Raw genomic sequence first — 25425 nt, forward strand, 5'->3', positions numbered from 1 at the left:
GAAAAATAGCAATGCAGTTGGGCAGATTAGACTTGTAAAGGAGCTGAACTAAAGGAGAAAGAGAGAGAACAAACCCGATCAACCCATAAAACAAACCTCGAGGTGTCTTCTCCTTTAAAGGAGGGGGGGCGGGGGGAGAGAGCCCTCGCTGTAATTTTCAAGTAAATGACCAGGTTAAAGTGAAACTGAAATATACAAAGAACGAAGTTAGGCAAAGTCTGTTTAGCTGTGTCTTTAACACCCATCATCCCCTGGGAACTGAACTCCATCCATAAAGCTGTCGTCTGTTTGTTAGTGCGTTTGTCTGCTCCATCATTAGATCTTTTGCCCGGTAGTTTAAGAAAATAAACTGGCTGAAAGAACAGAAGTGAGCAACCACCATTTATCAAAGTGATGAATGTGCAGCTTCCATGTCCCCCTCTTTGTGAGAGCCATTGTCAGGCAGGAGAAGTTATTGATTTTCTAGGGGAGTGTGTGTTTAGACACAGTTCTTTGGCACCTTTGGCTCCTGGTCAATTTCCTCATCGCTTCCTAGTAAATTTCTGAAAGTTCAGCTTGTCACTAGTGGTTAATAAGGGGAAAGACCTCGTGCCTTCTGTCCTTCCTCATGCCCACACGTTCTCTTTCTCTCCAGTGGTAACAGGACACTAGATAGAAGATTTTTTTTTAAATGGCAAATATTGGAACAGAGAGAGATTTAATTCAGCAACAGCGCTCCTTTATAAATTGCTGGTCTGGTTAAAGCAGCTTTAGTGTCTTTCATTTCAAAACGAATGAGTTAATGTAACCCTTTTAGCGCCAGTGTTTAAGTTTCAGCCCTATATTTTAAACGTCTTGGGGCAGATACCGAGCTGGAGTAAATTGTCAAGGCCACGCTATGTGATTATTTAGACTGGAACTTCCCTTATGCCAGATATAATTAACTCTGCATTAATGGTTAATAGTGCATACTGACTGGTGTTGCCTACATCCTCTCCTCTAATAAATAGGGACAGGGGAATTCAAGGGGAAAATCAGACTAAACGAAAAGTGTATGTCATTGATAAGACTTGATCCATCTAGGAAGGGGGATTTCAATCTTATTCTTTTATAATGAACAATTTGCCCTGTTGTTGTGGAGGTGTGTTTCCTTTAAAAACTTAAAAATATAAAAACATAAAAATATAGCAACTGTCCCCACTCACCATTATTTTTCTATACTTTGCAAGGGTGAATCGGCTTCCCCACGCGTGATTCTGATGTTGCACAGTGTCTCGTTTTCTTTTTGGCACCACTTAGGCCCCAGGAGATGTGAAGAGAGCACGCGTCCTGTATGTGCTGACTTTACACAAGGATCAGAACAGCATGAAAGCAGAAATCATTGGGGAAGGGAGGAGGGCGGCAGCAGGAGCTGGACTTCTAAAACCCTTCCGCCCCATAGGCTTTAATATTAAAAAACCCCTAGGAGTCTCAGACACTGTATTAATTAGTGCAACCACCCATGCAAAGTTGGGTTTGGAGCAGCATTCTTTGCCCTGTGTGAAACAGCAACCCTCATAAACAATTGTTAACTTGGCCTATTGCCTCTGGTAAATTACACAGCATTAAAAAATAATGCTTTTCATATTAGGCAGTAATTAAAGGTTGGGACAGCTTTTAAACAAGAGGGGGAGGGGGAATCAAAGAAAATATAAAAATGTTCTTTCAAGAGTTATGGGAGGCTAATAAAGTATGTCTGTTATAGTGCACCACTTCGCCCCCAGCTACAGCCAAACTGGAGCCACTGCAATTGCCTCTCAATAAGATAATGATATTCCTTTCTCTGCTATTAAAAGGCTCCCAGTGCAAACTTAAAATGATTTATTTAATTTAAGAAATTATGAGGTGTAACTTCAAAGCGTAAGCCGTTAGTAATGGAAAACACCAGGTTGTTTAAAATTATAATAATAATTGTTTGGAATACAGTGACATCAAAGTGCTTTCATCACCAAATAAAATATGGCACAGACCCCCAAATCCACTGGAGTTTATTGAGTAGACTTTTTTGAGTGTTTTTTATTATTTCCTTATCAAGAGACTTATTTTAGCAGCTCCTTTTCTCAGCTTTGATGTTTTGACAGTCTTAAATTAATTTTATTGCCGTTTGGGGGGAGGGGCTGGCGGTGGAAGATTATTCTGACTGCTTATTTTTCATTACGACTTTTTTGTTTTTGTTTTCAAGGACCAGTATGTTATTTAACACAGCACCTTGATAGCGCAGTTGGATTGGATTGGCCATTACAAGTCATTAAAAAAAATCTGTTTTCAAGCAATGCATTACACGTCTGGGAAAATATTTCTACTTAAAACAAACTTTGAATTGAACTCTGGCATAATCAGTTTAATAAAATGGACATATTTTTAGGGAACATGGTACCCCCCTCCTTTTTACGAGATTCTTGCTTATTCAACTCAAAACATAGCCCTCTAAAAAATACATACAGAACGCTTGCCAGAAAGACCTGACTTGACAGTGAGGCTGTCACAGAACGTTTTAATTTCCTTGAACAGTCTTATAAAATATTAATCGAACATATATTTGTAAGTCTCTCTCCTTCCCAAGCAGAGCAGAATTATTCCAACCCCCTTTTAAAATGGTAGTATTTTAAAAATATGTTGCAGTTGTAGCTTTATAGACCGGTATTTCCACTAAAACAGCAGGGACAGAATTGCTGTGGTGTTAAAGAGAGTGAAATATAAGGGGATGGAAAGATTTTTATTCCTTTCCCGCAACTAGCTGAGAACTGCAGCACGTTCGGAGCCAAATGCCTTATGTAAGAGAGTGGGAAACACACATCGAGGTGGGGAGGAGGGGAATTATTTATATTGTGGTGCTGACATCGAAAGCGAACATAAATTATATTGTAATCCACCCCCTTTTGATTTCCGAATGCAAATGTGTGATGTATAGGCTTCTTGAGAACCTTAGTATATTTCACTTGTAAATGTCACTTCATTCGACATTTTTTGGTACCCTGATCTATAAATGAATTGAAAACTCATCATCTGCTCTAGGGATGATGGGAGAAAAAACTTACAGAGATGACTTTTTGTAGGGGGAATTTCTGCACCCAAATTGTAAGCGTTGGGAATGATGGATATGGGTTAACTTTGTTTTTAAAAAGTAACCCATATAGATGCGCCTTCTTCTGTAAATGATTATGTTTGTTATTAATAATGTGCAGGATGGAAACAAGCCCGCCTTGATTTTGTCCTGTTGAGAGGAAAGTTTTTAAGGGATATCTTAGTTTGGAGGTGAAGGAGGGGGGCATAAATCAGAGATGAGTACAAAAGATAGATTAGGGAAAGAAATGATAACTTTACTACCATAAAGAATCTCTAAAATTTAAGCCTGATTCTCATTTCACCGGTGTAACTCAATTCACTTCAAAGGAGTTACTCCTGATATACCAAGTGTAAGTGAGCTCAGAATTAGCTCCCTCAGATGCCAGGACCTTATTTTCTTGATGGTTCAGTACTTCTTCCAACAGCTGAACGGCCCCGGTAGGGAAAAAGAAAACAACAGCAAGTTTATTCTCGAATTTGGAGTTGTGAGCAAATATCGCAAGTGTTCACTTGGCAAGTTTCCTCTTTACTCTGACCCATGGGGGTGGCGAGGACTATGCTTTCTCGATTGTATCTTTTTTCTTGTTTGCCATTGTGTTTCCATTTCTGCACAATGCTTGCTTTGTGCGTGTTTGTGCGTGTATATAGGATCCAGAACTCCAATGCTAACATACACAATTCCCATCAGCTATATAGAATTTATTCTGAAAATTAAAATGAATGTATATCGAGAGAGAGAGAGAGAGAGAGAGTATACACGTGGTTCAGAAATACAATACATTGGGACAAATACACATTGTCGCTCTCCATATCTATATTATATGTATGTGTGTGTATATACCAGGTATATGTGTATGTATACTATAAAATGCATAATCCAGACGTGCACTATGACAGCAAGATATATACATTCAGGCCTTTCAGGATAGAAATGTTGGCCTAATGGAGTCTAACTTGATTCGTTTTGTGATCCTGAAATTCTTTCTATAATAGCTATCATTTTATCCTGAAAACAGGCCACACTTTTACTCTCCTTAAACGAAAATCACCGGTGACTTCCCCCCTACTTCTCTCCCAACTCTTTGTCGTCACAAAGCAGGTGGCCAATACTGCAAATATTAACTAGTTTAAGCTAAAAGGAACACATGCTTTATAAACCGTAGCGTAATCCCTAAACGCCCCCTCTTTAAATAACGCACAGTGCCTTGGGAGTAAGAAGACAAGGAGATGGTCTGTCAGATTTTGTTCTGAGTACCACCACCAGGTCAGCCCGAAAAAAACTCCTTTCATTTGAATGGCTGCGTAGTGATGTTATTAAGATCGGGATCGGGCCCCTGGGTTTCAATTATTATTTAGCTAGCGTGTTATTTCTCTTCTCCAACAAAAAAAAAGTTGAACCTGTTTAGGGCCCGATCCTGACGATCTTACTGGCTTTCGAGGCAGGATCGGGTTCTTTCTCACCATCTCCCATACCAGCCGACTTCTGAGCTGTTTGCCTATCCAACTAAAATAATTTGGAGCCCGATCCCATAATCATTCGCTTGAGCAACGTTTACTCACGAGCGTAAGGGCTTGCGGAATAAAGATAGCAACAAAGCGGACAATTGAAATAAAACTTTTGGACGCTGACACGTTGACTAATAGATGCCCGCTAGTAACAACTTGCTCCTAATAAAATGCAGGCAAGCCAGGGAAACTCCCGGGCTTGGCAAGGAAATGTGACAATATGAAATACAGACTCCATGTGCCTATGGCGTGGGTAATGAATTCCGTGTCAGAAACAGCGTTCCCTATAACTGTTTATGTCAACAAATCCAATGGTGAATTAAAGACCCAGACGGGTTTCGTTGCTTTGCCGGCCTGCCTCTCCGTCCCGCAAGTTGGAATTTCAAGGATCGGGATAATTTATAAGGTAGCATTTTTATGTTTGTTATTTATTGTTGCAATTATCGTTCACTTAACAAAAAGCAACCGGAACAGTTGCCAGCTCGCTGGTTTCTGCTCATCGCACCTGCTTTGTGTCAGAAAATACTTCGAGAGCAATTTAACTTTGCATTAGAGCAACTCATTAAAGACACACCTCTTGCGAACGGGGCGGGGGCGTGCATCGCATTTAATGACAGCGTTCTGATTTCCCTGACGTCTTGTAATTGATTCGGTTACAGATCTACCCGCAGGGCAGCTCCCATTAGGCCGGTGATGAGCAAAGCTTGACACCTCCCTCTAATAAAACAGAATACTCCATTACATTGGCCTTGCTGAAGGCTTTAATTTGAACACGTGAATAGTGGGTGCAGGGTGAATGGCCCATTCCCCAGCTCGCTCTCAGGGAGTGTCACACGCCGTCTTTGCTTTATCATCATAAGGGAGCACCCATGTTTTGGAGGCTTTTCCTTCAACACCCTTGTGTTCTGCCATAAATCTGTAGCCCTTTAAAGGATCTCTCGTAACACACACAAAGCTCTGGTGCTCAAAGAGTTTCCAGTGAAACGATTTAAATATAATCCCTGACACTGATGATTTATGCTGAAGGTTCAAAATACTGCTGCTTTATTTATAACCCTCCCAACCCAGTTAAAAAAACTGTGTAGGGCGCGGGGGGGAGGCTCCTGCAGTTAGAGTTAGAGAGAGAGAAGCGGTTGTCTCAAGTTTTTATGTGGCAGTAAATGCTAATTTGAAAAGTCTGCATTGGAGATTGTATTCCTCCAGCTTTATTCCTTGCATTTGGACGGGGGGAGGGAGAGGGCTAAGGCCTTGGGGTCTAATCCAAAGTCTACCGAATTCAATGCGAGGCGTTCCATTGAGATGTATAGATCAGACCCTTGATCCTGAAACCCTTATTCAGGTAAAACTCCCACCAGCTAGAGCGCGGGGTCCTGATTCCACCATCAGGACTTAGTATTATAATTTGGTTTCAGTGACATAATTTAGGCACCTAGGCATTTTAGACCTTTGTGCCCTTCGTTTTGCAACCTAGGTCCTGTGCCTGATTGTTGTCGCATTCCGGGCCACTTCCTAGCAAGGGCTGAGCTCCCTCACCTCCCACTGGCTCGGATCCTAAATGCACTGAATGAGCAAGGGAGCCAAGAGCCACCAAGAAGGTTGTTTAAAACATGTGGGGCTCTATTGTCCCATCCATAATCAAGATGAACTCTCCCTGCAAGAAGAAAAGGAGGATTTGTGGCACCTTAGAGACTAACAAATTAATTTGAGCATAAGCTTTCCCGTGAGTACAGCTCACTTCATAGGGTGCAGAATCCTGCTTACAAAATGATGGGCGGGTATTTCCCAACGTAAATAGTCAATTTCCCCAAAGGTGGGGAAGAGCTCTCAGGCCGGGATCAACCGAGAAACCCATCTGTCTACCTTTTTAAAATTTAAAACAGTCATTGCTGTTAGGTAATGGACATTTCCCTGTCCTTTTCTTTTTAACTAGAACAGGAAATATATTGCTTAGGTTCCCAGTCCTCTCTATATTACCTATCGCGAATGCAGGATCGTTCCCTAGCCAAGGAAAAGAACAAATCCCAGGGCAAAATGCAGAAGCATCACTGTGGAGGACAGGCCCTCCAAACTATCACAGCTATTTAATATAACATTGTACCTCATCTTAGGAAAGACATAGGGTAGATAGGTTTCAAAGTGGTAGAGGTGTTAGTCTGTATCAGCAGAAAGAACAAGGAGTCCTTGTGGCACCTTAGAGACTAGCAAATTTATTTGAGCATAAGCTTTCGTGGGCTAAAGCCCACTTCATCAGATGCATGCATGTGATGAAGTGGGCTTTAGCCCACGAAAGTTTATGCTCAAATAGGGTAGATAGTAATCTCCAAGACAGCTGAGCTAACTAGTCAACTAGGACCTAAGGTTTCAGAGTAGCAGCCGTGTTAGTCTGTATTCGCAAAAAGAAAAGGAGTACTTGTGGCACCTTAGAGACTAACAAATTTATTAGAGCATAAGCTTTCGTGAGCTACAGCTCACTTCATCGGATGAAGTGAGCTGTAGCTCACGAAAGCTTATGCTCTAATAAATTTGTTAGTCTCTAAGGTGCCACAAGTACTCCTTTTCTTTTTTAGGACCTAAAGGTCACACACTACCTGTTCCGATGAAGTGAGAGGCAGATGCTCTCCTTACTTATGGGTGATCATTTCAGTGTAGATGGGGTGAATGCATTAAAATGTGTACTAGACTATTTCAACCCTTCCCTGATGTGTGTATCTTTTAGATCCACACCCTTCAATCCTTCCCTATCACTGACTACAAGGGGAGAATTGACTGGGCTGATTCTCATCTCCCCCGGGTGTACATCTTTAGGAACTCTACTGGAGGCAGAATGGAATAGAGATGCCAGTGTGAGGGGAATGGGGACCAAGCGCTAACCAAAATGATCTAAATATTATGTAAAATGATGTGTTGTAAAGAGCAGAAGCGCATAGGAAGAGTTATTAAAAACAAGGGCAACTCACAGGTTAGGCTTTCCATTGTGAATTTTTGGCTCTCAATTTCAACTCTGTGTGCTGCATATCTGGCTTTTTTTTCACTTTAAGATTTATGGGGTGGGGGTGGGGAAAACGAATAATAAAGGCAACCTAAAGAGGAGTTCTGGTTACTTCTTTGATCATTACCCAGGACAGACAACCAGAGCGAAAAGTTATCTTTAAATAACTCCGAACACTGACAAACCCAGACACAGTTAAACAAGGTTGGTTATTTTTTAATTTAATTCGAAAGAGATAAGAAATAATAAATCTTCAATAAAATATATAAAATTGTACAAGACATCCCTTTCAAAGGGACTTTAATATAATGGGAGTGGAGAAAGGTGGGGGACTGAACTACAGTGGAAGACACATCCTGGAGTAGGTCAAAACTTTGTGGCTCTTTTTTTTTTCTTTCACAACATGTTTTTAAAAAAATGTATCCAGGAGAAGTTCTGCCTTCAGCAAGCTGCATCCTCTATAGTAACTTTACCACAAAGTTTAGCGCTAGTAATAATAATAATAAAACAATAATGATTATAAGAAAAAGCCTGGGCTATATCGTGCCATTGATTTGTAAGCTGAACTCCCCCAGTGAAATCCAGGAAAGGAGATCAGTTTGCAGAGCAGTGGCATCCTATTGTCCCATACGTTTCTTTTTGGTACCTGAATCTATTGGTGTTTTCAAGAAATGCATTCTTTACAAGGTGATTTTTTTTAAAGCACAAATTATTGCAAATAAAAAAACAACTCTGCATTATGGTTTGATAGTCCTTGCACACTCTGGGAAAAAAAAAGCCCACCTCTTCTCTCCATAACTCTATAGTATGCTTCGACCCCGCCCCCTTCAAATAGCATCATAGAGCCAAGCATACATACACCTGGCTGTAGATGAAATTATTAAACACGCAAAGCAGGAAGGGATAAAGACAAAATTCTTTGCCTAGAGCCCTCTCTGTGCATCGCTCCTCCCCCACAGTGCTTTGAAAAAAATGTTTAAGCAAGTTCTACAAAAAAAAAGGGAAATAAATGATCCGATAATGGGGTGGGTAAAGTTATTATAGACTTTACTCATTTAGGGGCCCGATCCTGCAGTCCAGGAATGCTCTTTGTGGCTTGGGTGCAGGATGGTCCCGTTTGAAAATGCAGGAACTTGCTGCCTTTGGCCTCAGTCTGACTGTGCTGGGGCCTACTTCCTATTTACAGTGATTCTCTGTCTTCTAAGGTTTGTTTTAAAAACAAAACTCGATGATACCTTTAACCTCCCAAATATTAAGTGACAAGACTTAAGCTTCAGTTTAGGGAAGGAACCACTCCTACTTTAAAACAGGTCTTGGGGCTCCTCTAGGAAGGGGATAAGGAAACTATGCCTTCAAAATACAGGATTTATTGTTTACCAATTCCTTTGTCTCATGTGCAGTATATAAAGAGAACTATATTTATTTAATTGTATATGTTTTTATATTTTTCTTTCAGGATCAGAGTCTGAGTGCTCAGATCAAGCTGAGAGGAGACCCTGGCTGCGTTCCCAACCTGTAGCATACAGGCTGCTTTACTTTTCTAATGCAAACTCCTATACACTTGGGATGGCACATAGAAGCCGGCAGAAACAATGACCAGAACTGGTTTTCTAGTGCGTTTTCGGATTGGACAAGATCCGCCAGGAAGTCTATATAGCCGTTGCTTTCCTTTCGATCTTCTTAAGATAAGTGGTACATGCTATATCCGACAGGAGTAGCATAGAGTCCTACAGGTGGGATGGGAAGCACAGGTCTGTGAAAAGGATAAGATGGTCCATACAGTGAGGCCGCCTGGATGGGAGAGTTGATGGGGAAAGGTAGACTGAACCCAGAAGGCAGCATGGGCTTTGCTGCCATTTTTAGCTTCTCTAACTCGGCCTCCTGCAGTCTCTTGGCCTTGGCCCTCCGGTTCTGGAACCAGATTTTGACCTGGGTCTCTGTGAGGTTGAGAGAGCTGGAGAATTCTGCTCTTTCTGCGATGGACAGATATTGTTTCTGGCGGAATTTGCGCTCCAAAGCCAGCAGCTGGGAAGTGGTGAAAGGGGTTCTGGGCTTCCTATTAGTCTTGTGCTTCCTCAGTGTGCATGCTGTGGGACTCAGGTGTCCTGGAAGGAAAGAAAAGGCCAGTTAAAAAAAAAAAGGAGGAGGAGGAATGCTTAAGAAAAAAGGGGGAAGAAAACGAAGCTTGAAAGTATGTTTGGTATTTGTTTCATTCACACCCTCCTGGAGAGAACCCCCAAATCTGAAGTACTAAGAATATGACTTATAAGCATTGCTTGAACTCATTGCTGTCTGGGTGGTGGGCTGATTTATACAGCACAAGTAGAGCCATCCCAGCCCCATTTCACACAAGGCAGGTAGAGAATCCCCATTCCCCTATAAGCCTTTAAGTGACAAAAACAACAAAAAGCAAACAACATTTGAGGACATCAGGGGGTCAGAACACAAATGCAGAGTACCATGCAAATGTCTTAATAGCTTGGGTGAACAAGGACCCTCTGTGTACAACAAAGTGTAACGTGTTATAAAAGAAATACGGTCTGAGAAGTAAAATGTCTAGCAAGGGACAGAAATAAATCCATCATCGTCACCACTCTCCAGGGATTTTTCCATTGGGAACAACATCTTGAGCCAAATCTTGCGGTCCTAGTAGGCGTTTTGCCGGAGAGCCATAGAATGGGATCTGATAATATTCTTTGCGTTTGCTGACACCTCTACCTGCCTCCACTGAAATCGGCGGGGGGGGGGGGAATCGGGCAGTTTTATTACCTTTTCTTTTAGATTATTCCCAGCCCCTCTCACTCTGCTCCCCTCCTCCCCCCAACAATCAATGAAAGAGAAGCACAGGAAGGAAAGAAGCCGAGTCCTTTTTCAACATGTAGCTTTTATGACACAGACTAATTAAAAACCCCGTATAACTGCAACATCTCTGGCCAAAGCAAGTTGTGGAATTTGTTACCGATCGGGTTCCACAGTATTTACATTGTTATGTTAAGGAGGATCATTGATTTTTCTTAGAACACTTTGCATTTCAGTAGTAACCTTTTGGGTTGAAAAGAATGACTAAAATGTGAGCAAGTGGAAAACCTGGGACGCTTAATTGGCTTTAATTCGAAGTCTTGAACAGGCAGCTCGTTCTTCAGTGCGGTATCGAAAATGACAACCTGCCCTAAATGGCTGGTGCGTTTTAGACACATTTTTGGCTCTATTTCACACACATTTGTCGGTGTTCGTGCACTCCATTTGTTAATATATTTTTCTTTTGCCTCTTTCAATTTTTTCAAAGGACGTTTTGAATTTTAAAATAGACTGGGCAACGAGTTTGAAATGCGTGTGTTGCAAAACAACCCCCAAAACGGTTCAACGTTTGAAAACGAAAAAGTAGAGCAAGGAAAGGATTGCCCAGAATAACAGCAAACCTTAAATTCTTAATCCCTATTCTGTTTACTGAAGTGAAGAGTATTTTCTAATGCAAAACAACGTGTGGTTAATACATTTGGGGCGTTTTCATAAGTATGCAGCCAGTGTGGGTGTTTCGTGCAGTCCTAGAACTTCCTAAAATAACACAGTAAACATAGAATTGCTACGCTTTTAATACACTCCATTATGCCTCATTTTAAAATGAAATTATGATTAGATGTTCCTATGAATTTGCTTTTCAGGAAAGATCTCCAAAGGCATGGTTAGACGAGGGGCTTCAGACTTATGTCTTTTCCCTCCTTACAAACCATGTGAAGACTAAAAGGGTAGATGAAGGGTTTATCTCGAAATTGCAATCACAGAAAACGAGATAGTTTTATTCCATTAAAATCAAAAGCAAATCTTCAAATGGCATCCGGAACTGGCCTAACAAGTCAAGATTTCTGCCACGTGTGTATGTGTGTGTGTGTGTGGGGGGGGGAGAGACTTTTGACCTCATATAAGTACTTATTTTTAATAAAATCCCAATCAAAGGTTTACTGCCAAATACCTGCAAACTTTAATCTATGTAGCTTTCACCATTTCGGCATCCTTTCAAATAAGTCACCTGAGTGTAGAGCAGTGATAATAAACAGAGCACTAGAACACATCTCACTATCTTTACTGTGGACAGTCTACAGTATTTGGTGAAATGGCTTATTTTAAAGGTATCACTTGTGCTTTTCACTAGATTTTCTGGCAAATCTTGACACAGTCACCTGACTGCATAATGCTACCTGTGTCAAAGAAACCAACCGTGTACTTTAAGCTACTCCTCTCTGGTCCCACTGATCACTCCCTCGACCAAACATAACTTTTCAAATAACCTATTTTAAATGCCAGGAGTGTTCAGGATGATGATCTATATAATCTCTTGTAAGAACCCAAACAAAGTCACTGACCTACACACAACCCTCTAAGACTTATCTAGTTTCGGGAGTCAGTAGTTATTTGACAGGGATAATAGAGGCTGGAGAGGAAGGGAACCCTCACTAATAAGGGTAGCAAGCTCCAATTTTCATGATGTCTTAAGCCTTCTCTTACCAAAACCTAGGACCAGATTCTAGGACCCTAGGACAAAATTTCCACCGAAATAGTGAATTCCGTGAAGAGCCATGAATACTTCTAAATCCCAGTATGTACTTTCCCTGACATGTTAAAGTTGTAGAATGTTGTGACCTCTGAATTATTGGCAATTTTTAATAGAATTAGGAAAAAAGCGGGGAGCTCAGTGACTCTATGATCGTGGAAAAGAGATACGTGGAGTAGTGCCTAGGTAAAAATGTTTGGCCTTGTCTATTTCTAGGTCATAATTTGTTCAAAGCTGTGTGCTATAACTAGTAAAATATAGAAAAAACAACACACACCCCCAAAAGCGTTTTGTTTAGGATATTTTCATACCCTTCCCTAGCAAACCTGGGGTACATCGAGACTGGGAGACTTTTCTGCACAAGAATGAAGCAAGATTATTAGGGGTTTGTTTGTTTGTTTTTGCCTTTTACACTGTTCTGTCTGTTGTCACACAATCTCTTCAGAACGTCCCAGACATCAGATTAATTTGAGGGCTCAAAGAGAATTGAAGGAAGGAACATACAGAGGTACTGGAAAAGGTTAGCACTATAGCTTTGCTAAAACTTTCTTTTCATGATACTAGATTACAAATTGAACACCTCCAAGACAGTTAGACTAAGCAGATCATATATGTTGGTGAAGTAGTTATTAGATCAAAGCAAAGCAGCTCTTTTTAATTTTTAAACGCAAGCTCGAGATGTCTTGATCGAGCTATTATTACAGGTGCGTAACACTGGCGACTCTCTGTGTGGGAGACTATGGAGCTGCATGGCCATTTAAAATATATTTTCGTCATACTAGGTCAACCAGATTCCTGAAGTTAAAAAGGGGCCGAAACACTGGCTCTTGAAAGGCGTGATGGGATCTAAGCGGGCTAGCTGCGAAGTTCAAGGGCGAAACGCACGAGTGTCCACACACGGTTGTGTAGCTACACATGGAATTCCGCTCTGAAGAACTCGCCCCACCAAAGGCAGCGGCATGCGTGCTACTGGCGTGCATTACTCGCCTGTGGCCATTGAATGGGGTGGAAACACCTCTAGTGAGAGGATCCCGCAGACGTGACGGTGTCCTCCCCACACACACACGTAAGGGCAGGCACTCAGCGCAGCCAGCTCGCATGGGTTCATTCATGCTCACAGTTGAGGAGCCAGTATCACCCATAACAACACTGGAATTCTCCTGGGAAGCGACGCTCCGTCCAGTGCAATTTGCGACCTCATTCTAAAATCTCTCCTGACAAATGCGCGGTGTCTGGGGAACTGCTGCGAGACTCCGGCTCTTCACTTACACAGGGCCACACAGCGTCTGGCCAGCCACCCTCCAGCCACATCTTACCGCTCAAAGACTCCTTCTTGGACGTGAAGGAATAGATTAAACCGGGAAGCAGCAGTCAGGTCCTAAAGGCAGAGTCAGCGCCCTCCCTGGAAGCTAGGCGGACACAGATCTGGTTTCATGCCCCAGTACAGACCCTTCTCCCACGCGCACGACTCAGCCCCCGGACGCAGCATTTGTTAACTCGGACAGCCCCCATCTGTTCTATTTAGCCCCGCTCGTGTCAGAGCCCCAGCGCCGGGCAGCACTCACTTGGTGGAGGGGAATATCTCCCGGCCTCTTGAATCCAGGAGCTGCCGTCTTCGGAATTCTCCGATTTGACCGACGAGGTTTCCAAAGTTTTTGTAAGCCCCCCGGGGCTGTGAGCTTCCCTGGAGCCGTGCCCTGGCAGCAGCAGGTTCCTGGAGGTGCCCAGGCCAGCTCCTTCCATGCCTCCCCCGCCGGGGGTGACGGGCACCTCTTTGGAGGGCTTTTTGTCGGACATGAGCGCTTCCACGCTGAAAGGCAAACTGGAGACTTTGATTTTGTGATGATCCTCGGCACCAGCTGCTGGGCCCTCTTCATCCGAGGAGAAAACCTCCTTCGTCTTGGAAGGAGAAGACATCGTTGCGCAGCCCCACAGATCCCTGTGCACTGCTCCTGGCACGCGCACACACACACACACACACACACACACACACACACGCACACACACACAGCTCTGCTTCTGTGTCCCTCCGACTCCGTGCGGCTCCTGCTACTCACTGCTCAGGGACCCGCCAGCTCCAGCCACTCAGCAATTCCCCCCCTCCCCCCGCTTCTTTTTTTGGGGGCTCAGTTGTTTCCTCCTTTGGGAAGTTGAGTCAACTCAGCTAGCCAATCAGAGCAGCCCTGGAGGATGACGTCAAGGTAACACCCTTGTGATTGGTTCTGAGTGGCTTCTCCTCCCCCCCCCGCCCTTTAAAAAAATAAATTAGGAGTTAATGACATGGGCAGCAAACGGAGCTGTGTTATTAAGGAGCCTTCCAGGGCTATAATCATGCCAAAGCAGGAAAAGTCAGTAGGGTAATTAAGGCAGGTTAAATTAAGAGGAGTCTAAGATTCCAGATTTTTCTCTTTTAAGCCCCCCTCCCTCCTTTTAAACTCTCATTTTCTCTAGCTTGTGGCATAACTGTCACAATCCCATCCCAGGTGTTTGCGTCTGACACGGAAACATGTGACATCTGAACCCCGACAGTCACCGCTCGGGCAGGGCACCAGCCAGCCTTGTCTTCTTGGTGAATTTCTGCTATTTAGTCTTTTGTCAAAACGCACCCACGAGACTCCGGTAAATGGCACGTGCCTCGCCCCTTTTCTGCTGCTCCGCCAGCACCTCCGAACCCTACAAACACGCTTTGGAAAGTTAAAAGAATAATTTGATTTGCAAATACACGCAGTTCCGTTCGGCTCCAGTGCCCGTGCGGTCCGAAGGGGTAACCATTTGTTCAGTGTGCCCGTACCAAAGAGGGGAGAATTCCGTACAGGTTGGCAAGAACAAATACATCAATATATGATCTTTATAGCTGGAACATTTTTTCACTACAAATGCACTTTTGCTCTATTTCTTAGTGCAAAGACACACGCCAGTTAAAACCTCGCTACAAAGGTGGGATTTTTAACGATTATTTTGCGCACATAAATGGCACACACACAATAATGATGACTAAATATGGGTCTAATAAGCCTGGGACCCGATTCTGCAGTCCTCCGTTTGCAAACATACTGACGTCGTTTTACGGGGAGGCGGGGGTGATTCTCCCTCTTTTTGACTCCTTTAGTGTGAATAAGGGTGTGTTAATTAAAAGCATTTATTTTAATCATCTCGTGGATAAAAGCAAATACATTTTCTTCACAACGAGTGTAATTTCATCATGATAATTATTTAATTACACGCTGGGAACTATTGCTAATAAAACGCTCAGAATAAATTAAAGCTTAAAATATAGGCGAGGGCAGTTAAGCCTAACACAAATCCTGCAAAAGTTACGAGTCTGACTATATTTATTTATATATTTGGTGGTTGATTCCGCCCGGACTTTCACTGACTGCAGAAGGAGCATAGGGGTAGGGGTGGGATATAGGATCGGGACCTGCCAAAGCAAAACTATATTGCAAAGTTGTTTTTTAAAAGGGTGGTTTTATTTTTGACTCTAAACTGGTTAGTAGTATTAGTTCTATCGACCCATTGCCTCTCAATAGTTTGAGAGCTTTTATCCCTGTCTTATTAATATCCCAGACTGTTACAACCAATTGGTCTTGACCTGGGTTTCTTGCGCCTATGTACTATGTACCTTGTATTCGTCTTTAGGAGAGAGCACTCTTCTTTGAGCGGTATCCCGGGTTTGATCCTGTAGCTGTTAATCAGGCAAGAGGCGTTTTGCCTGGGTAAGGACAGCAAAAGATTATGCTCCTTGTCTGGACTGGCCTAGATTAGCTCTCTTCTCTGTCTCCCAGTTAGGGGCTACCACTTCTCAGAAAGGGAGTAGAATAGAACGTTTAAAATGAAACTAAACTCAAGTTATTTAAAGGGTCATATAGTAAAAAAAACAGCCCCCCTTGGGTTAAAAATAGCAAAATGGTAGGAAATATCCTTAGTATATCACTTTAGATATTCTAGCTCATTAGCCACCTTTTCAGCTCTCGAGACAGTAGCTGTTAATCGTTCCCCTAAATTCCGGCCAGCATCTGTAAAATATACACGGTATTCAGATCGAGTAGCAATACATTTACAGTCTTTCCTCTACACACAGTCCTCATCGGCACCTCTTCAACAAAGATCTAGTTTATAAGAACAAAATCAGGATGGTTCGCATTAAGCCATAAACAGTTTCAGCAACTATTAACGGGGAAGAACACTGAGGAAGCTTTCAGATGCATTAATAATAGCTTGGAATTATTATTTTTTTGCCACTTCAGTAAACAGCACATATGATCCATGGTCATTTTCTCATTAAGTTAAACCACAGGTTACACAGTGTGTAGAGAATGGGTTGGAGAGCAATTTAAATTACATACTGTGACTTCCTATTTATGGTCTTGCAAACCATCCTGCTGCAGTTCGTCTACTTCGTATCTCCTCTTGCCCCCCCTCACCCCCGCTCACTGCATTATGACAAGTAAATGAGAATTAATGAAAATAATGAAACAATGTGTGTCGAGGGAACAATGAAGCGCCGGTGTAAACAATTGTCGATTGGCTTAAATGCTACAGATAATTATACCGTATTCACAAAGTCAATGCACCTTCCAACTATCCATAAAGAAAGAATGCTGGCTGGGGGGTAGGTCAGGGTGACACTGTTTCAAGAGTCGAGTACACTGGGTGTATTTCTTCAGCTGGACAGAATATTCTATTCGAATTCCTTTCACTGCTGCATTGCTATGGCCCGTACATTATATCACAAGCGTGGTTGTGTGTGTGTTTGATGTGCATTATCTGGATTGTATCCCCTTTGGGGCAGCAAACATGCCTTTGTAGGTGTTTGGATACTGCACATTTAAGGCTTGGTTATATAAATGTCTCACAACAGCAATTGGGTCGGTTGCTACTATTCGAGCGTAACTTTTGTCGTGATGATATTCGTTACCCATTTAGTACCACCTTGCGTTAGCAAAGCCTTCCTGAACCCATCCCCGATGTTCTGCCAAGGACTCTGTTATTGGCAAATGGTCTGGCTGGATAATTCGAAGCCTATGGTTGTTCGGTTTCAGAGTAGCAGCCGTGTTAGTCTGTATTCTAGCAAAAAGAAAAGGAGTACTTGTGGCACCTTAGAGACTAACAAATTTATTAGAGCATAAGCTTTCGTGAGCTACAGCGAAGTGAGCTGTAGCTTCACTTCGCTGTAGCTCACGAAAGCTTATGCTCTAATAAATTTGTTAGTCTCTAAGGTGCCACAAGTACTCCTTTTCTTTTTATGGTTGTTCGCTAACTGTTAGTTTAGACATTTCTTTATTTGTCGGATTGTTTATTTCAATCACAGGGATTCGTTTCTGCAACCCGGCTAGATGCCCGCATCTCTGAAGATAGGAGAAGAGGATGACTAACTTCCTAGGACAGAATTTTGGATGAATAAATACGCGCACTAGAATTTGGGATTTGCGAACATTTTCAGGCATGCTAGGTGGCTGTCCAGCTCCTGATGGAAATATGGAAAATACAGCCCCAGGAGCCACTGCGAACCCAAATAAACTTCTCTTTCATTCCGGAAAATAATCACAAGTCCGTTTATTTGACTATTCGCCCAGCTCTCGCTGGGATCAAAGAGACCCGACAACCTGTCTCAGCTGTATAATTTCCTTTCCCCAGAGACACACGTCACATCTCCTGATCCCTAAGCAAATGTCACGAACCTTTGCTCTAGAAAGGAGACCTGGGGGGGGGGGGTGCCCGCTAAACCGCTGCTTGTGCTTTAAGGGCTCTGGGGCTGCCTTTGCCTTGGCGTACCCCCACCCAGGTATCCGAAAGCCTGGACTCGGAGATCCTAGAAAAGGACAGGGACCCTGCCACGGTCAGGGGCACCTTCCTACTCCAAGTGTGCGGGGTGGGGATGGACCGAAGAGTTCTGGAGGGGAGGCTGGGAGCGAGCAATCGTTAGCCACGCAGCAACAACCCCACGGGCTGGGCCCCAGCTAAGCCGTCTGGGGCTTAACAGAACCTGTACCCACTCTCCGACAGGCAGGTTCAGCTCTCCCCTCTCGTCGCTTATTATCCTGCACCAGCTGGGAAGGGTGTACCTAGGCCCTGGGACCCAGCCTCGAGAGTGGGGCAGGGAGGGGGAGACGGGGGGGGGGAGAAGAGACGTTGCAGACAAACTGAGGCTGTTTGAAGGCGCCAGGAGCGGGGAGATGAAAGGGAAGCTCCTGGGGGAAGTGCTGTGCAGTTTGACCGGCTCCTTCAGCAACAGCAGCCACGGCCTGTCCCTGGCAGACCCGCCCCGCCAGCCCCCCGCCTACCCTGGGGCAGCTGCCTGGCCACTGATCTTGCCTTGGTGTCTGTTGTTCCGGCCGGGGGAGAGGAGGAGGAATCCAGCAGCAGCCAAGGATCTACAACATCATAATTACCGTGCCAGTGTTGTCACCCGCCTTATTAAGAACAAGAACACCAGTGACAATAATTATTTTATTATTGTCCTGAACGATAACTAATAAGAAATATGTGAACGCCCAGTTCCTCCTCCAAACTCAGATTTCCCTGTCATGCCACTAAATTTTTGGCAGTACCGGGCCCGATTCTGATCTGGTGTAAACCACGAAAAACTCCATCCACACCACTGGAGCTAGAGTAGTGGAAAGGGGTGGGAGGATAGAATCCGGCCCCGTTTGTGCTCCATGAAGCCGGGTTTCCTCTTTGTACAGCAGCTAATCGGTCATGAAAACAGTCATTGCATTAATAATCACTTGGGTCTAGGACATTTGCGAACGAAGTCAAGCTAATGTAATTTACAAGCAGTTTATTGTGAAAGGACTAAACACTTCTGCTACGTAGTTAAACGCAAGTGACTCCCGCCCCCGCAGCTCCAACACACCAAAATCCCCCCCTTTCAGATATTTTGAATATATCTCATTACAGAGACAGACTTTTAAAACAAGGCATTGTGCAGCTGGCAGGTGGGGAAAAATTGGGGGAACACGGCCCTTTTAAAAAGTTTTTTTTAAAGAGGCTAACGCATCAACTCTGATTGGAAATAAAGGTACTAAAATGGGCTCAGACTTGCACAGAGTGGAAACGTTACCTCCAATTTAGGTGTATGCAGCTGCAAGCCATTAATTTGTCAGATGTCTGAGATCTTCCTCGTATCATCACCCTTGCCAAGGGAGAACTGGAGCCAGCAGGAAGGAGTCTGAATTCTAGCTCATGTGCCTTTATCTTCAGACACCGAAAAAGGAATAAGAAAAGCAGTACTTGTGGCACCTTAGAGACTAACAAATTTATTAGAGCATAAGCTTTCGTGAGCTACAGCTCACTTCATCGGATGCATTCATCTTTTTGCGAATACAGACTAACACGGCTGCTACTCTGAAACCGAAAAAGGAATGAAAAACATCACAGCGTCAGAGCTGTTACCAACACAGCATCCTATAGATGCGTTTTCAACGCCGTTCTCATTAGGTTCTTGTTAGGGCTACGTTTCTGAAGCCCTGACTGTCAGAGAGTGAGTGTCGAACAACCCTCTCGGAAGGTGGAAAACCCCTGCTAACGATCTGTTCTTGTTCCCCGTCTAGCTACAGAGATGTGTCTAAAAGCCGCCCTACCCTTTGCTTTGAGTACGTACATTAAGGCCCAGACATTGCTCCCTCCAGTTCGAGTCTACGCAAAGCCTCACCAGTGCAGGATCGGGCTCCTGCATGTGTTGGGAAAGAGCCTGCCCAGGGAGGGTCTTTGCAGACCCAAACCGGCGAGGGCCGCTACTGAACATAAAAGCCGAATGATAAAGAAGAGGTTCTAATAAATTCGCTCCTTTCGATCTCGAATCCAGTGCAATCCTTTGCTACCATTACTCCCTGGGTCTGTCGTCTAACAATCTTATCAGTGACGGTCGCCAGTCAAAAATGACATTCATTGTCTATCGAACGGTGTCACGGCAAAATAACCTTTTTTGATAAGAGCTTCTCCCCTCCCATTCGCAAACGGACATTTTCTCCCATTATATGTATAATGAGATATGTTTCAGAGTGGTAGCCGCGTTAGTCTGTATCAGCAAACATGAGAGATGTATTTTCTGTTTGGCAAGAGTCAGATGATAGCTTGTTTTTAGAGATCAGGCGTCTGGTTCCTGAAAATTGCTGACAGTTTTTTGCCCTTAAGGACTGCAAACGATTCCCACCCCCCTCACCTCCCACCCTCAGGGTAATGGCTTTAAAAGAAATAAAAGGAAAACCTTCAAAGGGGGCGGCGGCGGGGGGGCACTATTTGTTAGATAATAGTAAAGCGAGAGAAGTCATCATAAAAAGGATCGGGTGGAAAGAGATGAAGATTTTGTTTTCAGATGCTCTATTTCTCACGGCCATGGATAATGATATTGATCACAGGATATTAATTACTCGTTTGCTTCCTAATGTACAAATGGGACGGAGCGTTCCAGAGTGACTCCTATTGTCATTTACACGACCATCTCCCCACTAGAAAATAAGGCTCAGAAGGCGAAGCAGCATGTAGAACGTTTGTCTAGCCTAGTGCACCACACTTGGTCTGTTTCCAGAGCAAGGACCCGATCCAGATCCCGTTGAAGTCCATGGAAGAATTGTTGTTGAGTCCAACTGAAGCAGGAAAAGGCTCTTGAAAATAAAGTTGAACACCTGTTAAGCCTTCCCGGCTAGAATTGAGTTAATGGGTGGGGATATCCCTGAGCATCTCATATAGGTACTAGAATAGGCGATCGATAGCCCCATAAAAGAGCCCTTTGGAATCGGCCCAAACCACAACGCGGATTTCAGTCTGCCAATAGCACTACATCGTCCCCCTGTTATTTATGGGGTTCCCTTCCAGCTCCTGATTTTAAATATCCCTTTATCCTATTATGGGGTAATAATACCCCATTATTACGACGACATAGCATCTTCTTACTAAGGCTCAGTGATGCAGAGGAACTTTGCACTCCTTTTCTTTTTGCCAATACAGACTAGCACGGCTGCTACTCTGAAACTTTGCTAATAATGTAACCAAGACCCTTGGAAACTACACTGTAGAATTTTCCTTTTAGTTCCGGTTACAGTTTTTTAAATCTATGACTTTTAAGGAACACACAACAAAAATCCAAAACATTTAAAACGTGCAAGCTAATACGCTGTTTGCCAAAGTTCTCCACTTTGCTGTACGCCAGCGATTTGCTCATTTCCACCCGAACTTGCGGTACCACACTTTTAACTCGTATAGACACATTCTACCATTAAAATTACGCAATTAACAACCCTACGAAGCAAGTTGTTCGAAGCAAGTATTACCACCGTTTAAAACGATGCGAAAAGGCGTTGAATTGATTTAGATTCGTATAACCTATTATATCGAGCTGAAGCTATAGCTATCCACACACACACAAACGTGTGTGTATTTATATACATATTTACTTTCTATTTTTTGCTGTCAAGTTTTCATATACTTTCATTTTTAGACGCCCCGCATGTTCCCACCCTCAACATTAGAAATACAGGATGGTTTGGAGCAAAAATAAACGCCCCTCCTTCACACTCGGATCACGTAATGGTCCTAATGCATTTCTTATTTAATTTGAAATATAGAGACATATCCCAGGGTTAATACAGCCATCAGAAATTAAGTGCACAGTCTCTGCCCTTTCGAGCACTTTTACCTTTTATTATCCTCAACTGTTTCTAATCTTCATTTTGCAAAAAGAAATTCAAATCCTGATTGTGGCAGCTTTTTCTGTAGCTGCCCACTCCTTTTTTGGCGTGTGTGCGTGTGTGTGTGTATATCTAACTACAGAGTAAATTTTACACAAACTGACTCTGAATGAACCCGAATCTAGGGATAAACTATCAGATCAATTGCTTGTTTTGTAACCTCGTCATAAACTGTATCTATATCTACACCCACACACTTATGCATTTCAAGTAGCAGCAAATCTCGCTTTTTTAATGATTACCACTGCAATCAAAGACTATTATTAATTGGCATAATAATGCAAGTTAGCTGAATCTCCCATACTTGTCGGGAAAGTGGGATAGTATGAACATTAAATTCTGTTATGAAATACTTTTCTAAGCCTTGGGAAAGGGAGGGGTTTAATTCGTTTATTTCACTGTGTGCTCTCGGGGCTGTTTCAGCCTGAGTTTCCAATTGGGGGAATTCACTTCCTGCGTGATCCTGTTTTTAACCCTCTTGTGGTTCCTGGAAGCTGTCCTGCGTGGCACAGGGGTTGGATGCCAACCTCCTGAGATGCTCTGGTACTGATTTCCATCCAAGGAACAGGCGCACTCAGAATTCACACCCCACAGCTGCTTTTACATCCCAACCTGTTATCTGTCTGGTAAATTCTATTGTCCTGGTCAGTGACAGCCCTTTATCCATTTAGTATCTTAGCTAAATGTATAGTTCATACATTATCCAGCACCTACAGATTGGATTCCAAACAGCTGTCCAAGGTTACAAAATTTTTCTTTGAGCCATTCCTCATTTAATTGTATTTAGAACTCCCTCAAGGTGATCCATGATTTTCACAATTATTATAGACTAATTAAAACCCATTACATTTAGTGATGATATTAGATCCAGGGGGGAATACTATTAAGGTACAGGAACTATTAAACTACTAGGGGTATACTTGTTTTGAAGTTTCTCATCAGATGAAGGGTGTTTTCCACCTAACCTTTTTAAGGAGGGCAACATTTTGTATTTGTATTTTTGGAGAGCTCAGGGAACCTTGTGCTGTAATATCAAAACGAGTCATCCTTTGGACTATGACTTATGTTGGAAGGAATTCATACAACAAATGATCAAATTAAACCCAAGAGGGAAAAAAACAAGCTGCAATTTTATAGTCTTATTTAGCATCAAACCATAGGAATTAGAGAGGGAAAGAACTGATTAGTTAAACCCACTCCCTGCCAATGCAGATTTGCCTCCTATTATACCTTTCCAGTGTTTTGTCCGAACTAGTTATAAATGTCCCAAGCAACAGTACTTCCACCACTTCCCTTGGGAGAATATCCATGTTTATGGAGAAAGTACTACTTTTGTCTGTGTTCTTATAAAAAAAATCAAATTGAGATCTCTAAAATAAAAAAAAAAATCCATTGCATCTTTGTTTAAATATAAGTCATGGCAGGGTTGTGAGTGGGAATTTTAGGAAAGAGATCTATTTCAACCTTGGATGTTATCAAGGTTTTCTATTCCAGCAGTTCTCAACTAGGGGTCTGGGGCCCTTTGGGAGGCCACGACTAGGTTTCAGGGGGTCCGCCAAGGAGGGCCAGCACTAGATTCATTGGGGCCCAGGGCAGAAAGCCAAAGCCTCATTGCATTGGGCTGAAGCCCGGGGTCCTGAGCCTCACTATCCAGGGCTGAAGCCAAAGCCTGAGCCATGTAGCTTCATGGGGGCCATAGGCAATTGCCTTGCTTGCTACCTCCTAATGCCAGCCGTGGCTTTTATATGCAGTTGTTGGGGCAAAGGTGGGCAGTGGAGTTTTTATAGCATATTGGGGTGGGCCTCAGCAAGAAAAAGGTTGAGAGCCCCTGTTCTATTCCATTGTACATGGCCTGTGACCAGTTAACTCTCTGATAGCCTGATGCACACTTTTGCCATAAATCTTCATGTGTCTACAATCCAAGTTTGTTTATCTTGAATGTTTCTTGGACTCAGATTACCATTTATCACAATTCCTGTCTTTCAAAGATCTTGACTACTCTACAGACATACCATACTGGCCAAAACTGTGCTGTTTAAACACAAGTTATTTCCAGAAAGGTGCTAACAGGGCTTCCCAGGCCAATTGTGGTTTGCACAATGTTTTTGAAGTCTTGTTGGTTCCAGAATATGAGAAAGAGCAGTTAGGTGAGGTCGTATCTTTTACTGAACCACTTCTGTTGGTAGATGGTACTAGCTTTCGAGCTACTCACAGCTCTTCTGCAGGTCTGGTGAAGGAAATCAGAGTGGCTAACTAAAGATTGTGATTAGGATATGAGAACTCTGGCAAATATTACCAAGTTAGATTATAATTTGGGCCATGATTCTGCAAGTGATTTGGTGTGGGCTGACCCATTATGGTTGAGCTATGTTCAATGGACTTCAACAACTTGCAGGACTGGGGCCATGGTTTGTAAAAACAGTTTACAGCTCAGCCTTGATTATCCAATCCTATTCAATAGCCTCCATGCCATGCAGACAATCAATATTTGTAGTAATCAAGGAATTTTCAGTGTTCATAATATATACTGGGGACATGACTCTGTTTCTGATAATGGGGAGTTTTGGATAAAGGTTAGGTTAATGGAGGTTCTGTTTTATAACTACAGATGAGCCTCAGCCACAAAATTCAGATCTGGATTTCAAGCACTGGAAAGCTCAGGAGCATTTGAATCATGAGTCTTAGTTTGACTCTTTACAGATAGATATTGTAAAATTTGGATCTGAATTGGAGTTGGTATTCCAAACCCACATATAAGAGCTCTCATACTGGGTCAAACCATGGTCCATGTTGCCCAGCATAATCTTCAACAGTGGCTCATACCAGAGTTTCAAGGGGAGTGTACAGATCAGGGCAATTATGGAGTAATCTACCCCTCTCTTCCACTCTTGGCTGGCAGAGGCTTAGGGTCGCCAGGGTTGCAGCCCTGACCATATTGGCTAATAGCCACTAATGTACCTATCCTCTACAAACCTATCCAGTTATGATTTTTGCCATCACAACATCCCATGACAATGAGTTCCACAGATTAGTTGTGTGTTGTGTGAAAAAGTACTTCCTGTTTTTTTATTACACCGGATGCCTATTAATTTCATTGCATGACCACTGTTTTTGTATTATATGAAAGGGTAAATACCCACTTCTCTATACACCTTTGCCACATCATTCATGGCTTTATAGACCTCTATCATAACCTTCTTTAGTGGTCTCTTTTTCTAAGATGAACAGCCCTCATTTTTAGCCTCTCCTCATATGGAAGTCGTTCCATATCCTTGATCATCTTTTGTAGCCCTTCTCTGAACCTGTTCCAGTTCCACTATATCCTTTTTGAGGTGGGGCAATCAGACCTGGACACAGTATTCACAGTGAGGGCTCTTCAAGGATTTAGCTAGTGGCATTATGGTATTTTCTGTCTTATGTTCTATCCCTTTCCATAACATACTCTTAGCCTTTTTTGACCACTGCTGGGCATTGAGCAGAAGTTTCAGAAAACTACCTACCATGACTTCAAGTTTCTTTCCTTTGATGGCAATAGCTAATTTAGAACCTGTACAGTTGTGATTTTTTTCCCAATGGGCATTACTTTGTACTTATCAACATTGAATTTA

The 25425-nt window shown here is 42.9% G+C and overlaps 1 protein-coding gene across 1 annotated transcript; it reads right to left on the minus strand.

The window, feature by feature from the left end:
- Window positions 1-7790: 7790 nt before the first annotated feature.
- MSX2 (msh homeobox 2) lies at window positions 7791-14196 on the minus strand. Its single transcript, XM_038413933.2, has 2 exons — window positions 13694-14196; window positions 7791-9684 (listed from the first exon to the last, which is right to left on the minus strand). The coding sequence occupies exons 1-2, from the start codon at window positions 14043-14045 to the stop codon at window positions 9260-9262; spliced, it is 777 nt and encodes a 258-aa protein (XP_038269861.1). The 5' UTR covers window positions 14046-14196; the 3' UTR covers window positions 7791-9259.
- Between the last annotated feature and the right edge of the window lie 11229 nt (window positions 14197-25425).

The sequence above is a fragment of the Dermochelys coriacea genome, chromosome 8, assembly GCF_009764565.3.
Source record: "Dermochelys coriacea isolate rDerCor1 chromosome 8, rDerCor1.pri.v4, whole genome shotgun sequence".
Classification (NCBI taxonomy): Eukaryota; Metazoa; Chordata; order Testudines; family Dermochelyidae; genus Dermochelys; species Dermochelys coriacea.

Coding starts and splice junctions, on each gene's coding strand:
- MSX2 (XM_038413933.2), bottom strand. CDS start 14,045: ATGTCTTCTCCTTCCAAGACGAAGGAGGTTTTCTCCTCGGATGAAGAG. Junction 9,685..13,693: donor GAGATATTCCCCTCCACCAA/GTGAGTGCTGCC, acceptor CTTTCCTTCCAG/GACACCTGAGTCCCACAGCA.